Source organism: Mytilus edulis, chromosome 10 (genome assembly GCF_963676685.1).
Source record: "Mytilus edulis chromosome 10, xbMytEdul2.2, whole genome shotgun sequence".
NCBI lineage: Eukaryota > Metazoa > Mollusca > Bivalvia > Mytilida > Mytilidae > Mytilus > Mytilus edulis.
In genome coordinates this window covers 35,904,666-35,917,403 of record NC_092353.1, presented here as the reverse complement: position 1 = coordinate 35,917,403, position 12,738 = coordinate 35,904,666, and the positions used below count along the sequence as shown (strand labels likewise).

The window sequence follows — 12,738 nt, the reverse complement described above, 5'->3', positions numbered from 1 at the left end:
ATCCTGACTATCATTCTAGATTTCTGGGGAGGGGGAGGGCAAACCAATTATTTGAGTTGCACAAAATTATTCTGTAGATTCAAAATGTCACTTTTCCAATTGTATTTTAATTTATCACATTTTACTTTAAAATCCCAGAAATTTTAACAAAAATCACTAAAAAAGAACCTTTTTTAAAACTTCAATGTAAGGATAGATTGAGAAACAAATAGTTTTGAAGAAACTTCTATTCCTGATAAGTTAGACAATACAATATATTTCATTTGTCAGGTTGTATTTTAAATTTTTGCTGTTTATATTTTGGAAATCAGTCATGTTACTTACCAGTCAATAGATAGAGAAAATAATGAACACATACATATATCATTTCACACAACATAAACACTGGTGTGTAAATTTTATTTCATTGCTGCTTTCACAGTAACATTTATTTACCTGCAGTACACACACTCAATTTGCATCTAACTAATTATTCATTTTCTGATAATTTTATTATAATATGGTAGACAACTTTTTTATTTTCAATTTTCAGAAAAAGTCAAGAATTTTAACTGATAAAATGTATATTGGAGATCCTCTTTGAATTTTATGTTTATAATAAAGATTTGTAATTTAATGTAAATTTAAAGATAGCAGTACTAAATCTGATTACTTGACTTATTCTGTATGGTAGAAGTTTTATTTATTTTTATTTTTTGCTTGTGCATGTCTTTTTTATGGCTAACATTAATTTACAGATGAGCAAAAGACCCCTGAACAGGCAGCTGAGGAGAAACGAATCCTTGATGAATTGCTAGAGGTTGTTGAAGAGAAAAATAACCTTGTTAAAATGATTGAAGAAGATAGAGTCAGGTATTCAAAGAGACTAATTTATGTGTTGCAGCAGAAATAAAAAATGAAAATGATGCCACATGTCTGGAAGGTGCTATACAATCAGAATGTTATATAAAGATTGCATTAACGTTTTAAGATGGGTCCTTTAACAACCTGATTTATGAGATCAAAGGGGTATTAAAACTCATAATTTAAAGACTAACTGACAACCAAATGGCAAAAAGTGAATAGACAAAGACTATTTGACAACCAAATGGCAAAAAGTGAATAGACAAAGACTAACTGACAACCAAATGGCAAAAAGTGAATAGACAAAGACTAACTGACATCCAAATGGCAAAAAGTGAATAAACAAAGACTAACTGACAACCAAATGGCAAAAAGTGAATAAACAAAGACTAACTGACAACCAAATGGCAAAAAGTGAATAGACAAAGACTAACTGACAACCAAATGGCAAAAAGTGAATAGACAAAGACTAACTGACATCCAAATGGCAAATAGTGAATAAACAAAGACTAACTGACAACCAAATGGCAAAAAGTGAATAGACAAAGACTAACTGACAACCAAGGTTGCATTTCTGTAAATATTGACAATGCAATTTCCCATAGGAACTCCTTTTACGGCTAAAACTGTACCACTTTTACTATGAAGTTTTGAAAAAAATCTTATCCTAGAATTGAAAGTTCATATGCACCACAGTTTTTTTCAAAGGTCAAAATATAGGGCTGTGCGGCATATTTTCAACGTTTATATGTCCTGAACTTCTCAGAGTTTAAACTTACACTAATTTTCTTAACTACCCCTACCTCGAATGAAAGGTTACCACAGATTTCAATGTAAACAATATGCACGTGTTTATTTACTGGTAACATTCCCAAGTTCTGTCTCTGCGATATGGAACACAGAGAGCATAACTGGGAACCAGTATGTAAACAAAATGAATTTTCTATGAATATTCAATTACTCCCCAAAAGAGGCGTGTTTTGAGAAACAGCTGTATTTACAAAGTGCAACCCCAAATGGCAAAAAGTGAATAAACAAAGACTAACTGACAACCAAATGGCAAAAAGTGAATAGACAAAGACTAACTGACAACCAAATGGCAAAAAGTGAATAAACAAAGACTAACTGACAACCAAATGGCAAAAAGTGAATAAACAAAGACTAACTGACAACCAAATGGCAAAAAGTGAATAGACAAAGACTAACTGACAACCAAATGGCAAAAAGTGAATAAACAAAGACTAACTGACAACCAAATGGCAAAAAGTGAATAGACAAACAACAGTCCACAAAATACAACAGAGAAAATAAAAATTAAGCATAACAAACCCTACCAAAAACAGAGGTGAAAACAGGTGCTCTGGAAGAGTAACTAGATTCTGCTCCACATGCAACACCTTTTGTGTTGTGCTTGATTGTATAAATTGGGATAAGTCTCATTCAATGATGTGATATTCTAGGCTAAGAGGACAGAATTATCATTATAAAAATGGTTTTAATAGTATATGAGGATAGTTTTGAACTAGAAATATCATCGAAATGCAGTAATTTTGCAATATAGCAGTAAATAGTTTTATTAACTGCATGGATTTAAATGTTAGGTTTTATTAAAGTTATATAATCAGTTTAGAAATAACTTGAATGTATATAAAGAAAACCTTGCATGACTAGTAAAGAATTGTTTATACTTTACTTAAGTATAAACTTGACAAAGGTATAAGCTTACACCTTTTGGTGTACTTCGAAGATGTAAAAATTGCTTTCAAATCAGAAAACAGAATGTTTGAAGGATCAAGTTTTTTTCAATGTTCCAGTTTTAATTTTTTCTTGAATGAAAGCAATGATGGATTGATAAGTCACACTCTTTATACATTTGATTTACTGGTATCACTTTATACCTTCTTATGTGGGCTCTATTGAGGTCATTTGGTAATAATACATGTAGTAATTTGCCTTTATAAATGTTCACAGGATTGAAGTTGTACTAAAGGATGTACTTAGGTGAAATTAAACAAATCTAAAAAAAAAAATTGGTACTATAAGTCCAAAGAGCATTGCCATTAGAAAAGGAACAAAATAAGCTAAAAATCTTGATAGGTTATGGAGCTCCTAAGTACATCCTTTAAGGAAGGCTTTCTATACATTAAAATTAATAATACAAGTATAAACAACTTTTAACTTTTAAAAACTTATAACATGTCATATTTTTCACTTTTTCCAGAGAGCGAGAAGAAGACAGAGACTTAATGGTTATGATGCGTGCCAAAGGTTTTGATTTGGATCCCATCGATCATACACGACACTTGAAGAATTCCTGTGGATTCCCATTATCATGTTAACAAACTATTTCATATGATTTGTACTAAAACCATAGATATCTGTCATTTAAGACTTCTCTTCATCTGAAGGGATATATATGTATATTTGACAGTACTTTGCATTCGAAAGAACTGTTAGTTGTGTTCTCAATAAAACTGAAGACCAATTGTTTTGCATAATAGCAAGGAAGAAAGTTTTACAAAAAGCATCAAGTGTTGATTTAGAAAAATGAGGGTTTTTTTCACCAAAAAAAAAAATTAAACTTGTTTCATTTTCTAGTCAAAATTTGAAGGAAAAGTTGATGTTTTGGTAAATGTTTAGAAATTGACCTCTGGTTGATAACAGATGTAAATTAATTTGAAAATGCAAACAAGATTTATATTAGACAAGACAAGGTACCTGTGAATATGTTTTAATAAAATTTCTTGTAGTTAAGTATAGATAACTGGTACATATAACATGTATAAGCACCTTATAGTGACAGGATTTTAGATCTAAGATTTTAAAAGAATTTTCTTACAAGAATCATTGTGAAATTGTGAGTTCATTTATGTGTAAAGAAGTGATTCATATTTATTTTCTAAGTTTGTTGATGATTTGATTGTACAAATCCTCATCAAAACCTTCTATGAAGGTACCAATATGTGCAATGTCTCATACAGTGTAAATAATCATTATAGGTGTGCGTATGTGTGTGCTAATGTGTAGTGTGTATGGGAGATAACTCTGTCATTCAATGAGTTGTTGAAAGTAGGTTACACCCATTAGAAAAATAGCAAATAAGGCTACGGTGGCAGTTTTGTTGCTTTTTACCAACATTTATAGAATGTTTCATAGGGTCACAATTGTTCATACCAAACAGATATTGGATTTTAAATTCTAGGTTATATGTAGGTCATCATGGGAAAAAAATATTCTATGTAGAAGCAATTAATGCATTTAAAATTTTATTTTGAATCCCAAATTGTTCACGTTCTTCAATTCTTCAACATGCTTTAATCACTGCCATTTCAAGTTAATATCAGTAATAAAAGGTTGGTTCAGATTTGATATACAAATCAGTTTTCATGGTTGATGGTCAAAACAAAAATACCATTTTGTTAATCATGGGTTTAATTCACGCTCTAACATATCTTTGTATAACACATACAGTAATTGCTTTACTTTAAAAATTATAGAAATTGTTGAATTTGCAAGTTTATCTTATGAATAATGTAAAAGCCCTTAATATAGGAATTATTGTAAAGATTTATCATCAATAAATCTTGTAAACCAGTTACAAGAAACAAAATACTATTAACATAAAAAGAATAAGAACATTTGAATCGGAGTGGTTGACATGCTGTTTTCTACAAGTATAATGTCAAAGGCATCATAAAAATACCTGCCTATTAGAGAAATTTTACATATTAATTCAGAATTTGTTATTTGATACAGTGTTTTGCTGTGATTTTGTAGATATATATATATATATCTTGGTTGTTTATTTTAAAACATTATGCAACATATCTTGTTAAGAACAACAACATGGAGTTGTGTGATATACCTGTTTTGTTAAAAAAAAAAACATGACGTTTGTTTTTGAATTTTTACGATAATATAATGAAACAAATTAAATTGAAAGATTATGATCCTCATATGACAACTAGATTATTAGGGCCCCGCCTTCAGGCGGGTCGCCCTATAGTGATCAGTCTGTCCGTCCGTAACACTTTAACTTTGTGTCCGCTCCATATCTAGAGAACCATTATGATTTCATACTTTATACTTTACATGTATATTAACCACCACCAGAGGGCGTGTCATGATGTATGTACAACTTCCTAGGTCAAAGGTCAAGGTCAAAAAACTTTGGTTTCAGTTGACAACCCTGTGTCCTGTGGTGAAGATCGTGTCCGCTCTATATCTTGAGAACCGTTATGATTTCAAAGTTTATACTTGACATCCATTTTAACCAACACCAGAGGGTGTGTCATGATGTATGTACAACTTCCTAGGTCAAAGGTCAAGGTCAAAAACTTTGCTTTCAGTTGACAACCCCGTGTCCTGTGGTGAAGATCGTGTCCGCTCTATATCTTGAGAACCGTTATGATTTCAAAGTTTATACTTGACATCCATTTTAACCACCACCAGAGGGCGTGTCATGATGTATGTACAACTTCCTAGGTCAAAGGTCAAGGTAAAAAAAACTTTGGTTTCAGTTGACAAATCCCTGTCCTGTGGTGAAGATCGTGTCCGCTCTATATCTTGAGAACCGTTATGATTTCAAATATTATACTTGACATCCATTTTAACCAACACCAGAGGGTGTGTCATGATGTATGTACAACTTCCTAGGTCAAAGGTCTGTCTGTCTGTTGGTCTGTCCATCGCTAACAAATTTGATCCACACTATATTTTGAGAGGACAGCTGTTATTATTTCATACTTTATACCTGACAAACATTTTCAACTTAACATATATATTAACCAACACCAGAGAATGTGTCATAATGTATGCATCCTAGGTCAAAGGTCAGTCCATCCGTTCGTTGTTCTTAACAAATCGTGTCCACTCTACCTCTCGAGAACCGTTAATATTTCATACTATGAAAGTAAGTTGAGAATATTTATCAGTTTTAACTTAAAATCTTAGAATAAAATCACACATGAGACTATGTAATAACTTCAAATAATGCTTCATATCAGATTATCCATACAACTTATTTACCCCACGTTATTGACAGCGGGGCCCACAGAGATGGCTCCCATCTTAATGGTATCTAGTTAATGATTTTGTCTTATTTCAGAGACACAAATTAAGTAAAGCTAAATGATAGAAGAACACATATGAATATTGTTTATTCAGAAATTATTGTGAAAAATGCAACAGGGTTATAACATGCTTTAAGGTAAAGGTTAAAAAAAATCTATTATTCAAGTTTTTGCCAATATTATCAAATAAATAAGATTTATAATATGGACTTAAAATGAATCACACGTATAGGGAAGCAATCAGATATGGTCATAAGATATTGTAGTCGAGATTTATTTACAAAATTGTACTGTACTTTAAAAGCATTTTGAAAATGTTTCTCATCCTGAAAGCAATAATGCAGATTTTTGCTACAAGTTAATTTCTAGTTTAGTGATTGCAATTTTCAGTGTATGATTTGATATTGCAAATGCAAATTGCAAATACAAAAATCTTGTTCATAGATATAAAAAGATGTTGTATGAGTGCCAATATTCATGTATATCAAGTATTGACGATTTCATATTGGATTCAACTTTTCAAGAACAAAACTAGATATAGTAATAGATCAAATGAGTATATTCCATGACACATAATGAGGTGACAATGTCAAGTTTTAATCTTTGTGTATCAGACCAGGTGTACAAGTTTAAATTTTTCAGGATTGATTTTTTTGGGGCAAAGATAAATCCAAGTCAAATTTATGATTTTTCTAGTTAAATATAATTCAATGTCACAAAATTGCAAATGAAAGCAATCTTTACCCTGTACTGCAGTGCTCACAAGCACTTTGATTTTTTTAATTGGTTATTAATGAATGTGTAAAAAAAAGGGGGGGGGAAACAATTCTCCTTGTGGTCCTTCGCTCAACTAATGAAATTGAAAAATACCATTGGAAAAATCTATATCATGAAGATTTTTGCATGAAGGAAACAATTCATTCTTTAAAAATTACATATAAAGCAAATAAAAGCATCTTAAGTGGTATGAATATAAAGTTGGTTGGATGACCAGGAAAGAAAAAGACTTACATAGTTTGATATTTAGAATATAGATAATAATAATGAAGATAGGAAAAATCATTTATTATATTTATGTGGGAACAAAAAGAAAATCGCATATTCAGAAGTATTAGTTGTTTAATAAAGTATATCTTCAATAAGATTATTTTGAATAATTTTTGGTTCAAGGGACTAATATTTCTTCATATAACTGGGTACAAAAAAGTCTCTAATCTCTAATTTAAATATTCATATGTATTAAAGGTAGTGTAGTCTATACACACATTGAGATTACACCTGATTTTAGTGTTCAGTATGTGTTTAATTGATATGATGAATAAAAATGTATAAATTATGTGAATTTTATTTTTTCAGACCATAGTATCAAATACTAGCATTCTTTAAGATTCACATATTACTTGTACAGTTTTTATTTATTTCAACGATATTTGTCATCATCATGAATAAAAACAAGTAAATACTTGACTTTCATGTAAGACCATTAATTTATTTTGTATACTTTTTAGGACTTATCATTTGTACTATTCTTTTACACATATGTCTAGTCACATTATATTTTGGTTGTACAGCGCTTGCATATTTATTATGTATATAGCTATCAGGGTTGTGAAGAATGGCCATTAAAATAATGAAAATTACTTAAAGTTATCTTGTTTCATTATGCCCATCTTATCTTAATTTATATCGCCTCTGTTATCTTGTAGAAGCTTTTGGCCTTAAGGATGTCTGCTTGTCATGTTTTGGATTTTTTGTCAGATTTTCGAAATCCTCTGGTTTTATCCATTTGAATGCCTTAAAAAAAATTGCCCATGAAACCTCATTTTTCTTTTTATAAATCTTTAACATGTATAATTGTAAGCCATTTGTAAAAGTCTTATAAAATCTAATTTATTTTTTAATAGTTTTTGATAACTTTAACTGGGCAATGATAAAGCTATTAAAAGTCAAGAGAGAACATTTTCCCGCCAAATTTCCAATGGCTAATATCTCGAAAACAAGCACATTGACCCCTATATTTTTTTTGCTTTTTTGATTCCTCAATTAATCCCCTATCAATATATACTAGTTTTATGGAAAGTTATTTATTTTGAAACTGAGCAGCAAACATCCTTAAATGCTGTTGATTGTTGATTTAAATCCTGGCCAAAACATGAAACTTAGTATTTGTGTTTCTCTGTGAAGCACACAAAGACTGGTCAGTTGTCAGTCGGAAAGACTGTTACCTTATCAAGTAGGACATTAATGTTATTTTACTTTTATCAAATCATACACAAAACATAACATGAATACACATGGACATATCATTTGCATGAAGAGTATACCAGAGTTGGAAAGACTGTTACCTTATGAAGTAGGACATTAATGTTATTTTACTTTTATCAAATCATACACAAAACATAACATGAATACACATGGACATATCATTTGGATGAAGAGTATACCAGAGTTGGAAAGACTGTTACCTTTGAAGTAGGACATTGAAATCTGGCTCAAATAGTCAATCCAGTACAAAACTGGGTTTATATTGATATCCAATTATCATTTTCCTGTCTGGAATATGCATTTAATTTGCCACTGGATGTTAAAGATCCATCCATTTTGATTCATATCATATTCATTACCTTTTGACATCATGTTATATAGGCTAACTGGATCCCTGTATCCATGAACTGAAAAGGTGATTGTGACTGCTTGATGTTCCATGCATACATCTTTTTTTTAGTGTACTTTATTCAACCCATCTACTCTAGGAAAGTCTGTTTTTAAGGTCTTTTCGTGGACCTCATCATGAGTTATCACCTAAGGGAGCTACCATTTGATTTTTATGGGGGGGCTAGGATGAAATTTGAAAAAAATAGACAGGACAGGAGTTTTGAGTAAAAAAAAAAAGCAGGATGAGACACTTGCAAAAAAAAAAAGTCAGGACGACAATTTTGGTAAAAAAAAGTCAGGATAACCTAAAAAAAAAAAAGGCAGGACCGAACAGAGTGAAAAATAAAAAGGCAGGACAGAGATTACAGCTAAAAAAAAATGCAGGACAAAATTTTTCATCCTAGCCCCCCCATAAAAATCAAATGGTAGCTCCCTAATGAGGCTGTGAAGGATTTCATTATCCCCTTTTGAAGTTATTTCTTTTTGTTGGGTTTTTTTCTGGCATCTCACAAGAGTTATTTTCCTGGAATTATTATACACAATTTTTTGAAAACCAGAAAATTGAACACTTGGGACCTTTACCAATAATCTTTATTTCATGGGACCTTTTATTTGTACCCAAGGTCAAACAAAGGTCACTGAGTGCAAAACAGTGTTTACAATGAAATTTCAAGAAAACGATAAGAGATTGCTGCATAAATGTTGTGTAATGAGGTCTACTCAAAAATGAAAATTTTGAACCCCCTTTTCATTCAAGTGAGATGGATTAGGTTATTAAGTGCAAAAAACTAAGTGTCATCTGAGGTTACATTGTTGTATTAGAAATGAAAGGTTATGTGTACTTTTTAAGTATCAAGTTCAAGTCCTCCAAAAATAAGTTAAAAGGGGTAAAGTGCAAAATCCAACTTTCTAGGAGATCGTGTTGTCGCTCATCAAATGAAAGGCCATTTGATCTATATTACAAATAGCATACTTCCGATATCGAACATTAACGTGGATAGGGCCATGAATGGAATGCTGGAATGTTGCTACAAAGAAATGGAAAGTTCACAAATGTGAAGCTGAAATCATCTCTTTTGTCATAAAGTTTTGTTTTCAACCGACTCTCATTGTCAATTTCTAGAGTATGTTTGTTGCATATCAAATGAAAGGTCGTGAAGAGAGCATTGCATATATAGTTAAAGGGAAATACCTACCAATTTCTCTGTTATTATAAGTAATTGGATAATGTTATATTTGGCATGCACATGTTTGTTTCTTGCAAGGTCATCGTGTCTGTCAAACAGTTTTCGCTTGACCTCTGCTTTATTTCATGGATCAGTGAACAAATCTTAGTTTTCGTGGTCAAGTCCATTTCTCCGATACTTTAAGCAATAACTTTAAGGTTAACTATATTTGGTATATGTAATGATAGTAAGGTGTACATGTCCAAGTGGTATGTGTTATCTGACCTTGACCATATCTTCGTGGTTCATTAGACAATGTTTACTTTTTGTGGATTTACCGTTTGGTCTAGATTGTTTCTCAGATATATAAGCAATAGGGCAATTATGTATGATGAAGGGAACGATGTAGGGTGTAAGTGTCTCTGGCAGGGTTCATATGACCTTGACAATGACCTCATTTTCATGGTTCATTGGTCAATGATAAGCTTTCGTAATTTTGTCATTTGATCAAATATACAATAAGCAATAAGTCATCTATATTTGGTGTATGGAATAATTGCAAGGTGAACCAGTCTGACTGGTAATGTTCATATGAACTTGACCCCATTTTCATTGTTCATTGGTTAATGTTAAGATTAAGTGTTTTGACCTGTCTCTCGTGTACTATAGGACCACTATATTTGGTATATGGAAAAGCATGTTTTTGTTAGATTCATTTCTATTTGTATCCATCTGGTGAGTTCAGTCAAACAGATAGTTATGCCCCGCCGTAGCGAAGGGGGCATTAAGTTTTACCCTTGTCCGTCTGTACGTCCGTCTGTACATCCGTCTGTCCGTACGTCCCAAAGTTGGTTTCCGTTCTCTAAATTTAGTTTGCGTAAACTAAATGTTATGAAACTTAAAAACAATGCTTATTACAACAAAACACAGATCAAGTTTGAATTTCGGTGGCGTCACCTTATCCGTTCTAGAGTTATGGCTCTCTACAAAGGGAAACATTGCTTAAACTTCCATTTCCGTTCTCTAACCTTAGTTTGCCTCAACCAAATGCTATGAAACTTATACACAATGCTAATTATCCAAAATAGAGATCAAGTTTGAATTTTGGTGGTGTCCCGTTAACCGTTCGAGTTATGCTTGTTCACCAAAGAAAAAAATTGCTGAATTTTTCGTTTCGTTTCTTTTCTGTAATTTTAGTTTGCCTCAACTAAATGTTATGAAACTTATATACAATGCTTATTACCACAAAATACAGGTCAAGCTTGAATTTTTGTGGTGTCATTTGACCCGTTCCCGAGTTATGCTCGTTTACAAATGAAAATATTGCTGATTTTTTTGCTTCCGTTCTCTAACTTAATATGTTTACCTCAACTAAATGTCATGAGACGTATATACAATGCTTGTTACCACAAAACTCAGATCAAGTTGGAATTTGGGTAAAGTCACTTTGCTGTTTTAGAGTTATGCCCCTTTATAAATAAAATAAAACTGAATTTTTCGTTTCCGTTCTCTAACTTTAGCTTGCCTCAACCAAATGTTATGAAACTTATACACAACACTTATTACCACAAAACTCAGATCAAGTACACATCTTGGAAGCGTCACTTTTTCTGTTCTTCAGTAATGACCCTTTATAATGTTAGTTTGTTCTATAAATGCTGTACTGTGACACCACTGTCCCAGTAAAGGGGAGGTGGCACCAACAAACAAAAGATTAACCCCGTCACATTCTGTATTTGCCTGTCCAAAGTTAGGTAGTAATTCAGTGGTTGCCGTTTGTTGCTGTGTAAGATATTTGTGTTTCGTTCATTATTTTGTTCATGAATGAGGTTGTTATTTTTTTTTAGTTTGAATTCACGGTTTTACATTTGTCATTTCGGGGATTTTTATAGCTTACACTCCCGCAGGGGTTACTTCCTATATTTTAAATGGTACGAGTGTGTCGCAAAACAGGGTCACCTTTCCATGTCCTGCTGGTTAGAACAGGGTCCCTTTTCAAATAGTGTCCTGTTGGTTAGAACAGGGTCGCTTTTTCATGTCCTGCTGGTGAGAACAGCGGGTCTTTTTAAAACAAAGTATTTGTCTAGAACAGGATCGCTTATTTAAAGGTTAAAATGTTAAAGATTAAGTCTACTGTCTAGGACCCGGGTCTAGAACAGCATCTATTCTATACGGTCTAGAGCAGGGTATACTAGTACTATAAAGTCATTTTCTGAGCGTGTCTAGAACAGGGTATCTTTTTCAATATTTCTGTTTAGAACAGGGTATCTTTTTCAATATCTTCTGGTTAGAACAGGGTATAATTTGGCAAGTGCTGTTGGCACAATTATACCCAAAAGGATAGTCAGTAACATCCCCCCCCCCCCCCATTTTGGGCTGACACGGCAATGCGGTCATGGGCTTTGCTTGCTTATGGTTGAAGGTCGTACAGTGAACCATAGTTGTTAATTTCTGTGGCATGTGGTCTCTTGTGGAGTTTTGTCTCATTTACAATCATACTACAGTGTCGTCTTCCTATTTATATATATTTCAAGATTAATTATTTCTGTGGACGGACAACTTTTTGTTGTGAAACTGACCAGTAATTTTAATGTTTTGTTAAACAAATCTTCAAAGAAAAAAAACATTATTTTTTGGTTGAGTTCTTTACACATGCTACACTTCCCATCAATATCCTTGAAAATAGCAATACATCCATTGGATTCTGGAGCTCATACGACTGTGAGAATGGTAGTTTTACAGCTTTTCAATCAGTGACAATTTTGATGAATCAATTCAGACATCACGTACACGATATTTGTATGTCCTTTTAATTATTCTACAAAAAATAATAAACAAAGTACATTGTTTGTAAGCTTTCAGTATTTTTATATAAAAGTAAAATTATCAAAAAAAATCTAAGGGGTTTCCATGGTGTGTTTATTTGCTTCAAGTGCAGATGGGTAAAGAGACTATTCAATTTAATTTCCAATCTTAAACAATAGCCAAAGGAAATAATTCAA

At 32.1% G+C, this 12,738-nt stretch overlaps 1 protein-coding gene across 8 annotated transcripts in view; it reads left to right on the top strand.

The window, feature by feature from the left end:
* LOC139491032 (F-actin-monooxygenase MICAL3-like) overlaps positions 1–7,555 on the top strand; it is a 59,912-nt gene extending 52,357 nt beyond the window's left edge. For 7 of the 8 annotated variants that reach the window (XM_071278293.1, XM_071278292.1, XM_071278296.1 and 4 more), the window contains 2 exons: positions 738–852; positions 3,065–7,555. In XM_071278293.1, coding sequence (XP_071134394.1) covers positions 738–852; positions 3,065–3,182 — 233 coding nt within the window. In that variant the 3' untranslated portion in view covers positions 3,183–7,555. The remainder of the gene's footprint in view (positions 1–737; positions 853–3,064) is intronic. The other variant, XM_071278299.1, reaches the window with a different exon arrangement.
* The last annotated feature ends 5,183 nt before the right edge of the window (positions 7,556–12,738 follow it).